Raw genomic sequence first — 20,136 nt, 5'->3', positions numbered from 1 at the left:
GGCTCCCAGTCCTCCTGCCCAGGAAGGGCTGAAGCAGCTACAGACTGACAGCCCCCAACTGGAAGACACCAGGGAGGTCAGCTGGTCTAGTGCCATCCTTTATAGAGGAGGAAGCCAAGGCCCAGAGAGGGTCAGGGACTTGCCCAGGGCCACACAGCAAGTCTCTGGTCCGTGCTCCTGCCCCTCACTGTCATGAGACCATCAGGGAGAGGGGCAGGGACGCTGGAAGATGTAGGTGCCCAGACCCTGCTCAGGAGCACCCCTCCCATCCCAGGCCACGGACCTGCACCCCGCAGACATCAATGGCAAAGCCGACCCCTACATCGCCATCCGGCTAGGCAAGACTGACATCCGTGACAAGGAGAACTACATCTCCAAGCAGCTCAACCCCGTCTTTGGGAAGTAAGGCCTCCTGGTGTCCCACTTCCACCCTGCCCCGACTTCCCCAGAGCAGACCACCTCCTACTCCACCCTACCCCAGCCCAACCCTCAACCCTTCTCCCAACCCTGTCCCACAAGGTCCTTTGACATTGAGGCCTCCTTCCCCATGGAATCCTTGCTGACGGTAGCCGTATACGACTGGGATCTGGTAGGCACCGATGACCTCATTGGGGAAACCAAGATCGACCTGGAGAACCGCTTCTACAGCAAGCACCGCGCCACCTGTGGCATCGCCCAGACCTACTCCACGTGCGTGGGGCGGGGCGGGGCAGGGCACACCTACTGCACCTTGACTCCAAGAACAAGATGCAGACCGTGGGATTCGGGAAGGTGGACATATTATGGTTTCTGTCCCAGCCAGGCCTCCACCCCGACAGGTTCTGGGCTCAGCCTTCAGGGGCCAGGACTGCAGATTCCAAGACAGGGAGAGAGACAGGGGATTCCAGGACAGAGGAAGCAGGATGAGGAGAGAAAAGCGGGCTGGGAGGAGAGGCAGAAGTGCACTAGGAAGAGTGCACTGAGGATCTGGCCGCCCTGTGCCACTGCCAGGCTGCGTGCCCCTGGGCAAGCCCCTTAGCCTCTTGTGTTATCAGTTTCCTCAGGGAGTCTTTGAAGTTCCGTTGGAGTGGACACAGTGGGGGCATGGTGCGGGCTGCCCTGGGGGAGACTGGATACTCATCCCTGGGACACTGAGCACGTGGGCCGGAGCCCAGGGCAGGAGGGATCAGCCTGCAGCAGCCCTGGTGTGTCAGCTGATCCTGGAGCGCAGGGCAGGGCTCACTTGCTGACACGGAGCAACGGCCAACCTAAGAAAACTGGCCAGGACCATCTACCACCTGGGGATGGCCCAGCCTCACCCTGAGCCCCACCCAGCCCATGTGTCTCCTCCGACAGACACGGCTACAATATCTGGCGGGACCCCACGAAGCCCAGCCAGATCCTGACCCGCCTCTGCAAGGAGGGCAAAGTGGACGGCCCCCACTTCGGGCCCCCTGGGAGAGTGAAGGTGTCCAACCGCGTCTTCACAGGGCCCTCCGAGATCGAGGACGAGAACGGTAACAGGATGCTGGACAAAGCTACGGGGGTGTCAGAGGCCAAGGAAGGACCCACACTTCCCTGTGGTGGGACCACCCGTCCGCTCATCACCCCAGTGTCCCCCTCCTGTCCGCCCAGCCTCCGCCCTTTCTCCCCATCCCACACAGCACTTGCCCACTTGTCCCCTTCACTCTCTCCCCCAGCATCCCTGTAGGGTAGGGAGGTTCTCCCCATTCTGCAGATGAGGAAACCGAGACCCAAAGGGTTTCAGTGACTTGCCCAAGGCCACTCAGTTCTTACAAGGCAGAGTGAGGGCATAGACCCAGGTCGGTCTGGCTCTCCCCACACTTTTGCCCCCCTGGCACCTCCCAGAGAATCAGCAGGTATCTCTGCCAGGAAACCAGTGCCAACCATCTTCAGGGTGCTGGGACAGGATGTGGGTTTTTCTCTTCCCTGACCTCATAGCCCAGAATTCTCTGGTCAAGTTCTCCCAAGCAGAGGAAACCCAAGGACACAGACTTTTCTGGGCCCATGAGGCAGCTGAGAGCTTGGGCAATCCACATCTCCCTCTATGCCTCAGTTTCCCAACAGTAAACTGGAGATGGGGCCTCTTTGTGCCCCTGAGTCCCTGGCCCAGCACAGGTCTCTTGTTCTGCTGAGCTCGTGTGTGAGCTCTCCACCGGTACCCACAGGGCAGAGGAAGCCCACGGAAGAGCACGTGGCACTGTTGGCCCTGAGGTACTGGGAGGACATCCCCCGCGTGGGCTGCCGCCTGGTGCCGGAACACGTGGAGACGCGGCCGCTGCTCAACCCTGACAAGCCGGGCATCGAGCAGGTGACTGGCCTGGCCGGGATCTGAGGTTCTTTGGTATTTGGGATCAGGGAGTCCCAACCTGGGTCCGTGAAAACAGATCCTTATGCTATTCACTGCGTTCCCCTCATACGCACACACCATGGCCCTTCGCCGTAACTTCCAGGATTCGAGTCTTAACTTTGTGTGAGAATTACATCACCTCAGATGGAGACCTAGGGTATCTCCCTCAGAAGCTGCCACTGGCTATTGGTGACGTCATAGGAACTGCTGGCATCCAAGGATGAAAACTGATGAAATGGGTCCTGACAGAACAAAGGTTGGGAGGGAGAGGAGAGCTGGCCTTGCGGGGCAGAGGGAGGAGTCCGTGAGACCTGCCACACCTCCTTCCCCAGGGCCGCCTGGAGCTGTGGGTGGACATGTTTCCCATGGACATGCCGGCCCCCGGGACGCCTCTGGACATCTCCCCCCGGAAGCCCAAGAAGTGAGCTGCTCGGGCCCAGCACCCCTCCCTCCCTGCCCCCCAAAGGCATCCTTCCTGTAGGAGGCTCCGGGCCCAGGTCTCCCTAGTCAGTCCCATGTGGCCTTGTTGGGGGAACAGAGCAACCCATCAGGAGGGCTGTGGGGCCTGCCCTGGCCGGGTCCCCTTTGCTGCAGCAGGGGCCACACCTCCGTGGCGAAGTCAGTGAGGGCCGTGAGTTCACACCGGCACACTCCGGCAGACTTTGTCCTCACAGACCCACTCCTCCACGTGCGTGCACACACACAGCGTCCCCGTGGGTTCCCACACACACACCCACAAGACACAGAGGCCCTGAGAGCCTGCTCTGCTCCCTGACAGTCCCCACTCCAGGCTGTTATTCAGCTCTACCAAGTTTTATTTAAAGCATCTGCTGATGAGACGCACAGGGCGAGTGCCCAGAAGAGGCGGGAGGGTGGGAGAGTGGGGGTACTGGGTCAGGAGCTACGCCACCTGTCTCTCCTAGTTGACACTGGCCAGGTCACTTTGCCTGCCTGGTCCTCAGTTTTCCCATCTGTAAAGTGGCAGGATCAAGTCACTGCCAGCACTGGCCTCAGCGCCTGCAATCAGGGCCAAGTGCGTAGGCCTATGAAGTTGCACAGGACCCCACGCTTATTTCAAGATGGCAGTCTTAAAATTCTTAATGATTTTTAACAAAAGGCCCACGTTTCCATTTTGCACTGGACCCCGCAAATTATACAGCCCATTCTAGCTGGCATAGTCTCCAGGTGGGACCCTGAGTCTGCTGTTCCAGGGCCCGCCACCAGGGGACACCCCAACCCATTATGTCTCCGGGACTTGCAGTCCAGGACAGAACTCCAAGAGCCACAATCCAGTCAATTTTTAGTGGCTGACTCAACCTCACTCCTAAAGGTTGAGACATAACTACCTCATTTACCATGACAATTACACTTCAAGGGGAAAATCCCCTTTGGGGACAAGGATGTAAAGGAAATCAGATTCCATGGTGGTTCACAGCCAGCTGCTGGGCTTAAGTGTGAACTTTCATTAGAGCTGGAGTGGAGCTTCCGGCCTCTGGAGATGCGGGATCTTGCTCCTGACTCTCCAAGCCTCGCTTCAGCCACGCCCGCACCCCCCTGCACCCCCCACGCCCTCCCCTGCAGCTTGGGCAGCCTCTCCGAGGCCTGAGTCCGCCTCCCTGCCCAGAGTGTGCTCTGGGTCCTGGCATTCCAGCCCAACTGGCTCTCCCCCAACCCAGCTCTCCTGATAAGAGCCATGCTGGCTGGGGGACCCTTTTCTCTCAGCCGAGCGCCCCCATGTCTCCCCATCCCCTCAGCTTCTCCCCACATCTGCTCCCTCAGCCCCAGCCTGACCCAGGCCCCATGCCCACCCCAAGTCCCCAGGACTTGTCCCGGTCGTCTCATCTCCAGCCCCATCCTAGCCCCAAGACCCTGGAGAAACCCCCCGCAGGCTGCTAATCAGCCCCTCCCCCTGCCCAGGTACGAGCTACGGGTCATCGTGTGGAACACAGATGAAGTGGTCCTGGAGGATGATGACTTTTTCACTGGGGAGAAGTCCAGTGACATTTTCGTGCGGGGGTGGGTGAGAGGTTCCCCGGCTGGGAGCGGGCTGAGCTGGGTGAGCCCACCTTCCTGCGAGGCAGGAGAGGAGGGAGAGGACAGGGGGGCTGTGGGTGGAGAGAGCCCCCCCCAGGTGTGGCCACAAGTCTGGAGCAGGCTACGATGCCCCACAGGTGGCTGAAGGGCCAGCAGGAGGACAAGCAGGACACGGACGTCCACTACCACTCCCTCACGGGCGAGGGCAACTTCAACTGGCGCTACCTGTTCCCCTTCGACTACCTGGCTGCCGAGGAGAAGATTGTCATCTCCAAGAAGGAGTCCATGTTCTCCTGGGACGAGACTGAATACAAAATCCCCGCGCGGCTCACCCTGCAGATCTGGGACGCCGACCACTTCTCCGCCGACGACTTCCTGGGTGCAAGGCTGGGACCGCAGCAGAGCGGGCAGCGGAGGGGGAGGCAGGGGCAGGGTGAGCCCAGCCCAGGTTTGGGGGTGCGGTCAATAGTACCGGATGTCAGAGCTGACTCTGAGGTCGCCACAGGGGCCATCGAGCTGGACCTGAACCGGTTCCCGCGGGGCGCGAAGACGGCCAAGCAGTGCAGCATGGAGATGGCCACGGGGGAGCTGGACGTGCCCCTGGTTTCCATCTTCAAGCAGAAGCGTGTCAAAGGCTGGTGGCCCCTCCTGGCCCGCAACGAGAATGATGAGTTTGAGCTCACGGTGGGCACCACTACTGCTGGGCAGGGGGCAGGTCTGGGCCAGGCCAGGGCGCTGGGGGCCTGGCACCTAACCCGGGCACCGGGACCATTCTGTTCCTCTCTGCAGGGCAAGGTGGAGGCAGAGTTGCATCTACTCACTGCCGAGGAGGCGGAGAAGAATCCCGTGGGCCTGGCCCGCAATGAACCTGACCCCCTGGAGAAACCCAAGTGAGTGCTCTGCCGGCCAGGCCCCTGCCACGCTAGTCGCTGGGGGCACTGGAACAGGAAGGAGGTGCCAGAACCGTCTGGTCTTCTTGCCCTCCACTCTGTGGTCACCTCTGCCCTCTCCGTCCCTTCCTAGGCCACAGCCTCATTGCAGGGGAGCCTCTTCCCTCCTCCCCTTCTCCCCAGAATCCACATCTCCCTCTGAGCCAGAGCATGGGCTACCAGTACAGGAAAGCGGCACCTCTCCCAGGGAAGGCCCCACTTAGCTGAGTCAAACGCTCTTCCTCGTTTTTGCCAAAGACAAACAGCTGCAATGGTGGACTCTGGGGCCCCAGGCAGCCTTCATGGCTGGTGGGGTGCCTGGAACTAGGAACTCAGCCAAGGGTCAGCCCCCATCTTGGCCGGGGCCCTCACCACACCCCAGCCCTCATCTTCTGTGTCCTTCCTCCGTGCTGCCCCTGCTCCCCTTGCTGCTCCAGCCGGCCCGACACGAGCTTCTTCTGGTGCTTGAACCCTCTCAAGTGTACCCACTTCTTCCTGTGGCACACGTGTCGCTGGCTGCCCCTCAACCTGCTGCTGCCCGCACTGCGGCTCCTCCTTGTCGCCCTTTTCCTCTACTCTGTGCCTGGCTACCTGGCCAAGAAGACCCTTGGGGCCTGAGCCCAGCATCCTACTGGGTCTGGTACTCCTCCCTTCCTCCGGGACCTAGGGCTTATGAGCTGGGCAGCATGTGGAACACACACACACACACACACACACACGCAAGTGCACACACAAGTATGCCCACAAGTGCACACATAAGGATACAGACAGCAACTTTTAAGCTTTCAAACAGTATCATAGACTCAGAAATGCAAATAACTGTCTTGCACGTTCACGTATTAGGCCAGAGAGGAAAAGTAAATTGCCCAAGGTCACCTAGCCATCAGGGTAGAGCTAGGATTCAGCCTCAGTTTTCAAACTTCCAATCCAGTGTCCTTCGCACTACACCAATCCCTCTCCCAGCAACAATCAGGACAGACTCTAACCCAGTTCCACTGGCAGAAAGAAGTTGAGCTATGGACGGGAAAGGGGAAAGGCTTTGGCTGGGATTAGCCACCAAGTCCTGAATAGTGTCTGCCAGTATCCTCCTCCCAACCCCGAGCCCTTTCCTGCCCTGCAGGACAGTGAGTATCTCCATCCCATTCAAACATCTTAGTAACAAGCACATGAGGAGCACAGCTCGGTGCCAGGCGCTGGGCTGAGAGCATCCCATGCCCTTTCTCATGTCACCCTTTTACCAACCCCGGAGGTGGGGGTCTACTATTAACCCCGTGGTACAAGTGAGGAATCTGAGGCTCGAAGAGGTGCCTAACTTGCCTGTCACCGCTGGGACTAGAGACCGGGTGCCCTGCGCCCACACCCCTGTTCTGCAGCCCCATCTGCGCTGAAAGGCTCTGGAGGGTGTGGTCCATGTCCTCCAGGAGCAGGAGGAATTTGAAGAAGCATATTCAATACTTTGATTTTCCATCTTGACATTTTATAGAACCTGTTGTTTCTGTAACACAGTCAACAGAATGTAAGCTCAACAAGCCCTTCTGGGCTAGGCGGCCCTGCAGAAGGTAGAATAGCGATCCAGCCCTGACGGTGGGCAGGTCGGGGTGAGGGTGGCGTATGCCCCACCGGGGCCCCTCACACCCCTGGCAGGACCTGGTGGGGACAGAAGCAGAAAGGGGGAGAGGTTGAGAAACACCGATCTCACTGAGAACATGGGGCAGCACTGGCCGTATACAAGGAACCGCTCAATAAGGGAGCGTCCTAATAATCGGAACTGCCTGCAGTGCTGCGGCCGCCTCTTCAAGCATTGACCTGCCATCACTGCGAGGGTGCGGGAGGTGTGATGGCTGCCCAGCTGCCAGAAATGCCGTCTAGGCCGCGGGAGGAGATGGGGCACCAGAGGGTCCTGCAAAGAGGACAGGGAATGCAGGCAGCAAACCTGGTGCTTAGAGATGGGCTCAAACCCTCCCTCCAGCACTCAGTACTTTGGGGACTCAGTACTCTTGGGGTCTAGTAGGGCTGAGGGGACGGGGTGCCTTGGAGATGCCACCAACTGACCAAGACTCTCCCTCCCCCAGCCGGCCCGACACGGCCTTTGTCTGGTTCCTCAACCCCCTCAAGTCCATCAAGTACCTCATCTGCACGCGGTACAAGTGGCTCATCATCAAGATCGTGCTGGCACTGCTGGGGCTGCTCATGCTGGCCCTCTTCCTCTACAGCCTCCCCGGCTACATGGTCAAGAAGCTCCTAGGGGCGTAAAGGCCCCGGGGCCTCCCTGCGCTCCCCTCCTGGGCCTGGGAATTTGCCCCTCCTCTGGCATGGAGGCCTCCGGTCCCAGGAGCCTTCGTCCTGCTGTCTGGGCTGGTGACACCCCCCCTCCCTGCCTGTCCTCACCACCCCAAGTCTGCTGCTGGCCGGGTCCCTCCCCTCTGGTCCCTGCCTGCAGGGTGGGGAGTGTGGGAAGGGGTGGGGGCCTGCCCCACCTTGCTGAGGGTCCAGAGGAAGCCACCCCAAATCCTCCCCAGGGCTTCCAGTAGAGCTTGAAAGCGTTAACAAAATTAACTGAGAATCGAGAATCACGTCATGGGCCAGTGCCCAGGGCTTTCAAAAGAGTTAATGAGCAAAAAGTATCACCCTCCCCTCCCCCAGACATAATCTTGCAAGGGCAGCCGACACTAGCAATCTTGGCTCTGCAGAAGTGCGCCAGATCCTTCATACTAATCCTGCGGGCTGGCTGCTTCCCCGGGCCGCTCCACTCGGCCCAGGCAGCCACAGCCCTGGGTGCACAAGCCCAGTCCCTGCCCAGCCTGTGGGTCCTGATGGCTTTCCAGAGCTTCCTCAGCCCAGGCTAGCGCTCGCAAGCCTGGACGTCCACGCCTGGACGCCCGTGCCCCCTTACCCGCCTGGCCCCTTCAGGGCTCACCCTTCCGGCCCTCCAGGGGCTGCCTGGAGTTTGCTTGAAGTGCTGCCCCCCTGCCTGCGTGAGCTGGGTTTCTCTTGGCTGTTTTTCCTTTCTCGAGTGGTGATTTTTCTCTTAATAAAAGAAATCAAACACTGAGCTGACAAGTCTGCAGTTGTCCAAGTGGGGGGACTGATGGGGGGCGGGGTGCAGGGTTGGCTGGCAGACTCAGTACAGAATGGGCCCCTAACCCTTTGGGGGGCCTTGTGGCTCAGGGTTCAAGGTGGGCCTAAGGTACAGGGCCATCTGCCCAGGCTGCCCACAGGAAGAGCCTCACACCACAGCCCAGGGGGCACCGCAGGCTGGAACCAGGGGCCCCAAAAGCTCACTAAAGGGTCCTGCAGGCCCAAGGACAGTCTGCAGGCACAGACCCCGAAATGGCCCAAAGCTCCAGCCGCCACCTGCAGACACCAACTTCTCCCAAAAGCAAGAAGGGAGCCCCGTGCCACGGGCCCTGTCCCACAGCTACAAGCCTGTTGTCAAACCACAATCCGAGGCTGGGGACAAAGTCCCCTCGTGACACAGAGGTGGGGATAGGGGCCCGTGTCTCACCTGACCTCTTTAAAGAGATTCAGACACAACTTTTTAAAGACTTTAATCATGCCTGCAGGATACAAGTAACTCCCCTTGTCACCTTATCTTGACAGGCCTGACAACAGCAGCTCTGGAAAACCCAGGGAGTGGGCCCAGGCAGCTCCCCAGGAGATGCCACCTCTGGCACCAATGCCGATACCAGTGTCGGCCCTAACATGACAGCCTGTCGAGGTCTGGCTCTATTTTGTGGGGACCCGGAACACCTGAGTCGGAGGAACTTGCAGTTCAGAGTTTATCTGGAAAAGAGTAAAGGTCATGACACTTCCCCCAGGGTCCCCCTGCCACAGGCCTCCAAATCCCTGGGAGCACCTCCTCCCCCAAACACTTCCGGCTGCCTGGGAAAGCCCGCAGCCTGCCTTCCTCCGAAGCCAAGACCCGGGCTCCTCGTCTGGCTTCTGCTCCAGCTCGTCAGGCTCCGGTAATGTTCTTAACCTTCCCCTCTGATCCATTCTCTTGAACCCTCCCCTCCCCTCTTCACCTGCCCACCCTAGCCCCAGTCTGGCCCTGTGCTTCCCCCCTCCTCCCCATCCTTTTGCCCACAGTGGCCTCGAAGGAAGTATGGACCATACGGTTCCCAAACGTCTGAGTCCTGTCTCGGGCCAAGAGGCCATCGTGACCCCCCGGCTCACCACATCCCCCCCTCAGGTGTGGCCTGGGGCCTGAGACCTCACGGGCCACACATCCCCAGTGCGTGGGCATGTGGCTGGCCTCAGCTGATGACGGAGGACCTGCGCTCAGCCCCGTGTTACGACCTTAAGCACCACGTGGAGGATCCCACAGGAGCAGAGCAGAGCCAGCAACTGTGTTGCCAATGGACTCTTCCCTGTGGAGCGGACGGGGAGATTCTTCCTCCTGCCAAGCCATGGGGAAGTTGCCCCGACTGTCACTGGAGCAGGCACGAGTGGGGGCCAGGGCATATCTGCCCCAGATGGAACCTCCCGTCCCCATGTCACATCCTAGGCCAGACACCCAGGGCTGGCAGAGAGGGAAGAGTCTGCCCTCTGGGCAAGTTACAGAGGCGCTGAGTTTCGATTCTCCTTTTTGTGGAAAAGGGGGAGAATCACTTCCGCCCTATCTGCCTCACAGACTGGTTGTTAGGGACCAAAGAAGGAAATTCATGTGGAAGGGCTCTGTAAGCTGGGAGGCCAGCACTGGCTGTGTCACTGCCTGTAAGAGCCGTCCAGCAAGCAGCCGGAGCTGAAAACGATGGGCATCAAAGGGACACTATTACAGCCCGCATCTCAAAGCTCCCACGCCTCGCGGCAGGGTGGGGGCAGGGGTGACGCCTCACTTCCTAGTATCTCCTCCTGTCCCAGGGCCTCTCCCAGCGTCCCGCCTCCCCTCCCTGCAGGGGCTCGTCACCCACCTTGGAGTCTAGATACTGTTGCAGCAGCTGCTGGAGCTCTGTGTTCTGCCGTTCCAGAGAACTGTTTTCTATCAGCAGCTCGGCCCTCTGGGTCAGGACGAGGCTTTGGGCAGAAAAATGAGTTAGAGGCCCATTGAATCCTCCATCCTCTATCAAGTAAGGGCCAGGGGCTCTGCATTTCTATCTGGTTGGAGGTGGAAGAGGACCCCAGAAGTCTCGCCCACCAGAGCAGCCCTCCCGCCCTGAACGAGCCAGGCCAGTGGGAACAGAACAGGGAGGGCGGGGCCAGAGGGCTCCTCCCCCAACACTACCGCCCCCTGACAGGAGTTGCCCTTTGGCAGCTTTTCTCTCCAAGAGTTCACGGGACAGGGAGGCGCCAAATGTGGCCGCTCCAAGCAGCATCCTTCTCCTACCTGTATGCCCGGCTCCCTCCTCCTCCTGGGCCATGACATACACACGTACTGGTATTTCTCCAAGGCTGTGTAGAGAGCGTCCCAGAGGTTCAGGGTGGTGGCAGGGATAACCGTGGTCAGGGCCTTCCAGTACGCGGAGTCCTTTGAGTCGTCTCGCACAACCTTCAGCAGCTTCACTGGTGCCCGAAAGTCCCTGAAGGTTGAGAGCGCTGGTACCATCCTCTCCGCCTGGTGTCATCCAGGCCCCCGAGCAGGGCCCATCACAGTGCCTGCACCTCACAGACTTACTGCCTTTCCACCTGTCACCTTCCCACCCAGCTATACAAGTTCATCAGCTCGTGGAAGATTCTCAGAAAGAACACGCGCTTATCATCAGTGTTCCTGATTCCTGGTGCCATTGTCACCTTTGTGAAAGCATCACTGGAGTTTCATCCACCCGCTTTCTCTCCATCAGTTTACCTCACTGGCTTTATAGCTTATTACTCTGCCTATTTCTTCCACAAATGTAGCAAAGCAGCTCTCAAAATTTATCTCCTCTCCATCCCCTCTAGGATAGGCTTCATCCAGGCTGTTCCCTCCCACCTGGACAAACCTTCCTACCCCTGTCCTTGCATCCAGCAGCAGCCCCCTCCCTGCCGCCAACGTGATCTTTCTAAAATGCAAGTCTACTCAGGGCTCCCACATGGCTTAAGATCCTTTTCTGGCTCTGGTCCACTACAGGGTAAAGACCAAGACCTTGGGCAAGTTGGCTAAGGCTCTCAAGATCTGGCCTGGCTCCTCTACCCAAGCCGGTCCCACTCCTCAGATCCTTGACACTCCAGCCATACCTCTTTGTCATGATTCTTGAACCAGGCCTTTCCCTGTGCTGTGACATCCTAAAATGCCCTTCGCCCCCCACTTTGTCCACCGAGGAAAACCCAGTTCTGGTGCCATTTCCTCCTAAAGCCCTCTCTGATATGCCAGATGGAGGTGACCACTTCCCCTGAGCAACATGACACCTCCATATGCTTTGACCATTGTTCTGATCACAAAGTGTTCTCCCCACGGGGCCTTCACACACAGCAGACCCAACAGATGTTCGTTGAATGAATGAATGATGAATGAAAACATGCAAATCGCTTCTACACCCATTTCTTTCATTGTAATGTCCGTGGATTCCTCTCACCCTCCTTCCAGACATCTTTCTACTCACTCCCCCCAAGTTCTGGCTCAGCAGCCTCTTCTCCCATCCCTGGCATCTGTTGGGCCCCCATCCCATCCAGCTTCCCCAGTTCTCAGGCAAGCCCTCCAGCAACACAGCCCACCTGGGTTTCCTCAGACCCGTGACAAAGGCCTCCAGAATCTTGAGAACATCGTTGGGGTGGATGAGCCGGGGAGAAGGCGGGGGCTGCTTCTCCTGTGGCTCCCGGTCCACAAGGCTTCCCTCCTTCTCTCCCTGGGGGTCCAGCTTCTCCAGTGGTGATACGAGGCTTGTTCGCTCCTGTAGGGGAGACACAGATGCCAGGGGTTGATCTGGACAAAGGTGCAAGGGTAACCATGGCTGGAGGTACGCAAGCATGAGTGTATGAGAACAGAAAGAGGAAAAAAAAGGAGAAAAGTTTACAGAAAGTTACAGAAGTTAGGGAAAAGATGCAGAGGGAGGCATTTACACAAAGAAAGAAATAGTGAGGAAAAAGAATGGGGAAGAAGGAAGATGGGACCAGGGAGAGGCACATAGGGAGCTTCAAAACAGTGATAATGTGGGAATTTCCTGGTGGTCCAGTGGTTAGGACTCAGTGCTTTCACTGCGGGGACCCTGGTTCGATCCCTGGTCAGGGAACTAAGATCCCGTATGCCATGTGGTGCAGCAGAATTTAAAAAAAAAAAATGCAGTGCAGCCGAATTAAAAAAAAAAAAAAAAAAAAACCACAACAGTGATAATGTTCTATTTCTAAATCCAGTTCACAGGTGTTCATTTTATTGATATTCATAAAGCTTATGTGTTAAAAATATCCTCTTGACTCATAATACAAATTAAATTTTAACTTTTTAATTTTAAAAAGTCCTCCTACTCCTGCCTTGCAGTTCATTCAGTTTACTTCCCACAGGCAAACCAATGTTATCAGTTCCTTATATATCCTTCCAAAGAAATATACATACATATAAGCACACACACACTTTCACTTTTTCTTCCCATTTTTACATGAATGATACTCTACTACATACATAGTAGAGTTCCACATACCAATAAACCTTAGCTTTTCACATAAATACATAAAGAACTTTCCTGTTCTTTTTTTTTACAGCTGCATAGTATTCCATTGTGTAGATGCACCATATATTAATCAATTCCTTAATGATGAAAATTTAGGTCATTTCCAATCTTTTGTCATTTCAAACAGTGCTGCGATGAATAAGCTATGATAAACACATCGTTTCAACTGTATCGAGTATATCAATAGACTAACATCCTACAAGAGGAATCACAGGGTGAAGTGTACTATACGGTTTTGTAATCAATCCTGCCAAGCTGTCCTCCACAGAGTCTGCAACAATTTACACCCACACCAGCAAATTATGAGCATGACCGGTTCCCAAATCTCAGCCATCACTATGTGTTATCAAACTTGCAGATTTTTGCCAACCTGACAGATGAAAATGGAATTTGAGCACTTTTAATTTGTATTTCTCTTAATACAAGAAAGCCTGATTATATTTTCATATGTTTAAAAGTTTTTTTTTTTTCAAAGACCAGGTAATCATTTTATTTTTCTATTCCTGACACTCAAATTCATAGGGGATGAAAAGACAATAGAACATAACCAAAATAACACACAAACACAATTCAAGAACATTTAACCAACTATTATAGCTGTTCTTCGTAAAATACATAAAAGTAAACAGAAATATCTTTATATAAATTAATGCTTAACAATCTGTATACACTGTAAAACAATTGTTAAAATTCACACTAAGATACTAGTGCAAGCAGCGGTGTACAAAAGTGCAAACAAGGTTAGTGATGAAGAACTTATCACCGACTTACCACTTCAACATACTCTGCGTTCACTCAAATACTGAAGGCCTCACCACAGAAAACACTTTGATCACTTTTAAAGTTATGTGACTGTATTCACCCTGAGTGCTCTTGCCTCAGTATGGCAACTGATTACGAGTCCAGGTTAGGAGCAGCACCAGGGAATCCAGAAACCCATGTGAAGCTGGCCATTCTGATGTGAACCTTTATACTTGATAATGAAAACAATTTCAAGGACAACTTGTAGGTCAAAAACTGTAGAACTGTCACCTCCTTTTTCCCCCAAATATTTAAAACTAAAATTAAATCTAATTCCCCTGCTTCATTTAAAGTACACACTGAAGAAGAATTCATCCACTCCAGTGCGGCTTTTCCACAGATAATAATTCTGCATGAAATAACTCAAAAACCTTTCCCATTTCTGTCCTAAAATCTATTTGGGGTGGGGGCACTCCTGAAACAAAGTTTACTTTGAATAAATTTGCTTACTTTACTGTGGTTACTTTGGATTCTGTTTGAAAGTGTGGTCAAAGCCCAGAACAATCAATCAGAGGTATTAAATATATTAGCTACTTAATGTTCTAAATTATGAGGACAAAAATTAGCTAGTTCAGAACTGCATCTTCAGTAGACTCTGTAGATTCCCTTTATACTCAGGGATATTTTTATCCAGGTGTGGGCTGGGGGTATGTGAGGGGGAATGGTTACAGGGTTCAGGAGTAGAAACATGGTTTTAACAAAATCCCAATCACTTTACATAGAGGCACAGTCCTATATTTCTAAGAGCTTGTTCTCTTTCTTTTCTTTTTTCTCTTTATCTTTCTTTCTTTTTTTTTTTTTTTTTTGGTTAAAAAGCACTAATTTGCATTTCAAAAGGACAATGATGGAAATGACCAGAAACATCAATATGGAGCTTTGAGAATTTAGTCCTTAATTGAAGATATACTGTTTTCTGAACTCTTAACTATTAACAACAACCAAAAAAAAATTTTAAGGTTTACAGAAAACCTTTAATTCCCTGTTAATTTTGCATCCAGAAATTTATATTTGCTAATCTCTATTTTTCTCATGCTCTCTTGGAGACTTTTTGAAGCTTCACCAACTTTTACATATGTTTCAAATGATCCAAACAGGGACTTCCCTGACAGTCTCCATGATTCCAGTGCAGGTCACATGGTGATTCCTGGTCAGGGAACTAAGATCCCGCGTGCCGTGTGGCACGGCCAGAAAAAAAAAAAATCCAAACAATATACTCTAAATAAAATCAACACAAGATTTTCTGAGAGACTTCCTTTTATATTAGCTATTTTCAATGTACTCTGGTCAAAATTTATTTGGCAATAGAAGCCTTGCAAACTTCAGTCATGTAAGTGACTAATAAGACTGAAATGCCACGTTGAGTCACATACCAAGTACAGTTTCAGAAAATGTAAACCTGTCTCCTGAAACTCTCAAATCATGTCAACTAGAGGTATTCTGTTTTTAACGATGGAACTTGTGAAAATGTTGGGTTAATCAAATCATTTTGCAGAAGGCAAGAAACACTATTATCACAGCTATTACTCTATTTTAATGATTTATAAGTAGCTTATGTGCTGGAAAGCACTACACAGAAGTGTGAGCCAGTTGAAAACTAAAGAAAAGAAACAGCGTTCTGTGTATACGTTGTAAACCACAGTAAATTTGTATATGTACACAGGCACACAAAACTAAAATTTAGATCTATGCAGGCAATATCTGAATTCATACTTCTTTGGCACTCAAGGATACTGGATCAACTAAGCCAGTGGTGAAGAATATTTTTTCATATGCTTTAGGAAATATCTGTGCCCCAATTTTTTAAAATGCTATAATCTTCGATCTAAAAATTCACGAAGATAAACTGGAATCCATCAATTTAAACAGTTACACAAAACTATAATTAACAGCAGTCATTGAAACAGGTGTGAGGTTAAGAATCTCTTCTTTAAAAATATAAAAGCCAGCTGAGGCCCTCTATTTTTAGAGTTTTGGACTTAAGATTTTAAAACATCTTTTGAACACTTCCTGATTTATATGGAATCCAATCTTAGCTTGTATACAATAGTGTTAATTACATTTTCACACTTTACAGTGGGAGGAACAAAATTAACCTATGTCCCCAATACTACCATTTACCCAAAAAATACTCCGCAAATGTACACACTTGCACAGGCACATACAGAGTATATGTTTTCCCTATGTGCTTTTATTGTTTCTTGGCATTCTCTTAACTTGCTTCTTCTGAAGGAAGCAGTGACTCAGTGTATATCCTCTGAGGAGATCTCAGAGCTAGATGGTAAGCCCAATGGCTGGGGAACTCTGAGGCCCATCTCCCTCAAGCTGGCAGGAAAGTACAGCTTCATTTCCAGAGGTTCAGGCTATTAGACTCTTACATCATTGGGAAAATATCCACAGTTTAGCTGTGGTCCACAAGGTGACTTTGTTCCTTTGATCCCAGTGACAGACCTAGAATGAGAGTTCTGAAACAAGATATTTTGTACCAGAAAGCAAATCCCCTCTAGAGAAACCAGTAAGCTTTTTCCTTTATACCAATTTATAACACAAATAATTAACTTCTCAATTATCACAATAGATACTAGGAAATACTTGAAGAAAGGCATGTCCCTGTAAATATTGAAAAGATACCAACTACAAGAAGCAGTTACTTTTTTTTTTTTTTAATTGATTGATTGATTGATTGCTATGTTGGGTCTTCGTTTCTGTGCGAGGGCTTTCTCTAGTTGCGGCAAGCGGGGGGCCACTCTTCATCGCGGTGCGCGGGCCTCTCACTATCGCGGCCTCTCTTGTTGCGGAGCACAGGCTCCAGACGCGCAGGCTCAGTAGTTGTGGCTCACGGGCCTAGTTGCTCCGCGGCATGTGGGATCTTCCCAGACCAGGGCTCGAACCCGTGTCCCCCGCATTAGCAGGCAGATTCTCAACCACTGCGCCACCAGGGAAGCCCAGCGGTTACTTTTAATAAGGCTTAATTCTGTTTAGTCAAGACATTAAAAATGAGTAGTTTAAACATATCTGGCAGAATAAACCAAGAGGCTGAAATATCATTTGCTACTTTTCCCATGGTGCTACTGATGTTTCTAGGCAGAGAGAAAGCTTTTTTATTTTCGTTTAGAAGGAAGCTGAAAGTGAAATAGAACAGGTGAATTCCTAAAACCAAATGTCATGGTGAAATGACCTTGTTGGTTTAGCTAACTGGTAATTGCTTCCAGGCATGTCCTTCAATCCTTATTTGCTTCATATATTACATTATTGATGACAGAAGGGACTACAGTAACTCTGATTTGGACAGTAGCTAGAGAAAACACTAATTCTGATATTAAAATCACTCTTGATGGAATTGGAGCAATCTATTCTCAATGGAATTGGTTAAATATACTATAAAACCTTGGTTTATGACAAAGAGAGGAAATCTTAAGCTTGACAGTCTTTAAAAATAAATATTTGGCACTTGTCTTTCAGCTAATTATGGGAATCTCCGACATATGGAAAAAAAGAACTCAATTTCTTAGGAAATTAAAATGCTTCAAAAAGCTAACTAAAATCTTATTAGAAAGTCTATCAATGAGGCTTGCAGACACTATCACGTGGCAAGCACTGTATCTAAAAACAAAAGCCTTTTGTGCTATAAAGTGAGAGCTAGCTGAGAATAACTAAAAAAATAATAAAATTAAATATATGGATTCATTTTCTTTCCACCAAGAAATAAAATATGCCAAAAATGCAAAAGAGCTGTAGGATAGGAGCAAAATCCCCAAACATCTCAGTGACAAATGAAGCAGAATAGGCTCTTTTTCCTCAGATGCAGGTCTCCACGATGAAACTGCGCACAAGACCCTACTTGTTGTTTGCCCTGGAGAGTACCATTAAGTATAAAGAGACTGGGGAGTACCTCTAAATGTGGGGAGACTGCTGCCTGTCACTACTTTTGGTGAAGAGGCACAGAACACCAAACCGGGCGCCAGTAAGCCGGAGCACTTCAGAATCAGACAACTGGAATGGGCCTATCAAACCAAAAATTAACCTTGGGTCGTACCAGAAGCTGTGTTTTTCTGCAGAAGGCCAATCCCAGGGCCTAGGACATGGACCCCATCAGCACTGGTAATGGTAGTGTTACAGATAAAAATACACATGATTCAGAGATAAATGTGGTATAAGGTGCAACCAAACACAACTTGTCTCCTGGAAAATGCAAAAGCCTCTAGGAACTTAGGCATTATTCTAAATATTCTGAAGCAATCTCCTTTCCCAGTAACCCCCTCATATAGATAATATTAAACATGCAAAATTTCAGAGCATACTAGCCAGATAAGGCACATTAAAATGAAACATTTGCCCAACAAGGATGCCAAATATTAGGATTTGCTTTATTGCATGACGTTTGCATAAGAAAAAATAATGAAAACTGTAAGGCATCATGCAATCATCAATAAGCTAATTATTAACTGTTCACTTAAGACAGATGGACACATAATCTAACATTTAAAAACTAGTTCCAAAAAAGTACATAAAAAATTTAACATGATGAACTTTTTTTTTTTTTAAACAGATAATGTCAGTCTTTATTTATTTATTTATTTGTTTATTTTTGGCTGTGTTGGGTCTTCGTTTCTGTGCGAGGGCTTTCTCTAGTTGCGGCGAGCGGGGCCACTCTTCATCGCGGTGCACGGGCCTCTCACTGTCACGGCCTCTCTTGTTGCGGAGCACAGGCTCCAGACACGCAGGCTCAGTACTTGTGGCTCACGGGCCCAGTTGCTCCGCGGCATGTGGGATCTTCCCAGACCAGGGCTCGAACCCGTGTCCCCTGCATTGGCAGGCAGATTCTCAACCACTGTGCCACCAGGGAAGCCCAACATGACGAACTTTTAAATATGGTTTACATTTGTAGTTTCATATTGTTAAAAAGTGCTTCAAATGTAGTCTGGAAAGTTGCTCTTTAAAAATGGTGCTGGGGGTAATGTCAGATTATAAACTGTAGAAACTAATTATTTTTATGGAATTAGAAAGCTAACATTGTGATGATATTCAAGCTTACTAGAATCAGTTTTCAATTCTAACTCAAATTAGGTTGATAAAATATTAATAATCTAAAAAACATCTGTTTTCTAACCAACAAAAGTCTATCGAATTCATGTTATGCACGTTGAGTGATCAAATCTCTAAGTAGGCCTGAATGGTGAGACCTTGAACTGATGAGGGCTGGTGTTAATCAATGTACTGCGCCATCCAGCGGAAGCCTTCTCCATAGGCTTGTCTTTTGAGCACACTGCACATGAAAACTTCAAAGGGTCAGGCATTCAGTTCTTTCAGAGACACACTGCCCTTTCCTGTTGTCTGACCATATAAACCAAACATCTCTCACAACCTCTCTTCCCTGATGGCTTCAGGTCTGTCAATCTTATTCCCAAGAATCAGTATAGGCACATTAGCAACAGTTTCATCTGTCATTAGTGAATCAAGTTCTTCTTTTGATTCTAACAGCCTTTCATGGTCTACACAATCTACCAGAAATCCAATGCCGTTGATAGCAGGAAGGTAGTTTTTCCACACTCTTCAAGCTTGAACATGTCCACCCAGATCAAAAGTTGTAAAGATCATGCCAGCAATGGTTAGTTCTTCTGAAGTGGGATGTAACATTGGGACATGTTGTCCAAGTCCGTCATCTTTTAGCATGTGTAGCAATGTTGTTTTTCCCACATTATCCAATCCAAGAAATACCAATTTACCAGTTTTCTTATATAATCCTAAAAACTGTAGCACACTGCTGAAACCACTGTAAATCCAGTCAAATATGAAGGACATAGCCAAATCTTATAGGGTCTGCGATTGGAGAGAACACAATTCCTTGCTTGGCGTCGGCCCTACTCACTCTGACACTGAACTGCAAAGGGCGATGGCTGCCGCGGCCCTAGTCCCTAAAAGTTACCTTATTGCCTCTTCTAGGAGGTGTTTGTTCATATCCCTTGTCTGTTCCATTGACTTGTGGGTCTTTTTCTTATTGGTTTATGAGAGTTCTTTATATAGTAAGGAAATTAGCCCTTAACTGTGATATGAATTAAAAATATTTCCCCCCTTCTGTCATCTGTATCTTAACTTTGCTTATAGTGATTTTTGCTCTACAGAATTTTTTTAATGCAGTCAAATATGTCCTTTTTTTTTTTAATGGCTTCTGTGTTTTGTCTACTCAGCCAACTCTTTTTGGAAGCATATCAGGATACTCACCCTGGGGCTAACAATACTAAAAACATTTTTTAATTCAAGTTTTAATTTTTATATTAAAATTTTATAATATTTTTAACATGATGACTTCCTCAAAATAGTCAATTATAATCAAGATAGGTATTAAAAATGGGCCCTGCTTTGCACGAAAGTGCTACGGATCAAAATATTCAGAACTTGGTGAGCCCAGATCTCATGTGGCTGAGGCCTGGCTTTGGGGGAAGGC

The 20,136-nt window shown here is 50.5% G+C and overlaps 2 protein-coding genes and 1 pseudogene across 5 annotated transcripts in view; 1 reads left to right on the top strand and 2 right to left on the bottom strand.

Annotated features, from left to right (window-relative positions):
* Positions 1-7,566, top strand: part of OTOF (otoferlin) — a 93,992-nt gene extending 86,426 nt beyond the window's left edge. For 2 of the 4 annotated variants that reach the window (XM_068564118.1, XM_068564119.1), the window contains 10 exons: positions 275-402; positions 520-690; positions 1,336-1,496; positions 2,169-2,311; positions 2,683-2,771; positions 4,268-4,366; positions 4,522-4,763; positions 4,890-5,068; positions 5,174-5,274; positions 7,386-7,566. In XM_068564118.1, the coding sequence (XP_068420219.1) occupies positions 275-402; positions 520-690; positions 1,336-1,496; positions 2,169-2,311; positions 2,683-2,771; positions 4,268-4,366; positions 4,522-4,763; positions 4,890-5,068; positions 5,174-5,274; positions 7,386-7,566 (1,494 nt within the window). Of the gene's footprint in view, positions 1-274; positions 403-519; positions 691-1,335; positions 1,497-2,168; positions 2,312-2,682; positions 2,772-4,267; positions 4,367-4,521; positions 4,764-4,889; positions 5,069-5,173; positions 5,275-5,750; positions 5,932-7,385 lie in introns of those variants that run through there. The other 2 variants (XM_068564120.1, XM_068564117.1) reach the window with 1 other exon arrangement.
* Positions 7,567-8,916: 1,350 nt separating this feature from the next.
* Positions 8,917-20,136, bottom strand: part of DRC1 (dynein regulatory complex subunit 1) — a 49,617-nt gene continuing 38,397 nt past the window's right edge. Inside the window, exons 14-17 of the mRNA XM_068564406.1 lie at positions 11,944-12,119; positions 10,689-10,832; positions 10,227-10,329; positions 8,917-9,096 (exon numbers count right to left, since the gene is read on the bottom strand). Coding sequence (XP_068420507.1) covers positions 9,040-9,096; positions 10,227-10,329; positions 10,689-10,832; positions 11,944-12,119 — 480 coding nt within the window. The 3' untranslated portion in view covers positions 8,917-9,039. The remainder of the gene's footprint in view (positions 9,097-10,226; positions 10,330-10,688; positions 10,833-11,943; positions 12,120-20,136) is intronic.
* Positions 18,897-19,587, bottom strand: LOC137777565 (small COPII coat GTPase SAR1B pseudogene; annotated as a pseudogene).

Source organism: Eschrichtius robustus, chromosome 15, assembly GCF_028021215.1.
Source record: "Eschrichtius robustus isolate mEscRob2 chromosome 15, mEscRob2.pri, whole genome shotgun sequence".
NCBI lineage: Eukaryota > Metazoa > Chordata > Mammalia > Artiodactyla > Eschrichtiidae > Eschrichtius > Eschrichtius robustus.
Note: the sequence above shows the minus strand (reverse complement) of the source record. Positions and strands in the feature narration are given on the sequence as shown.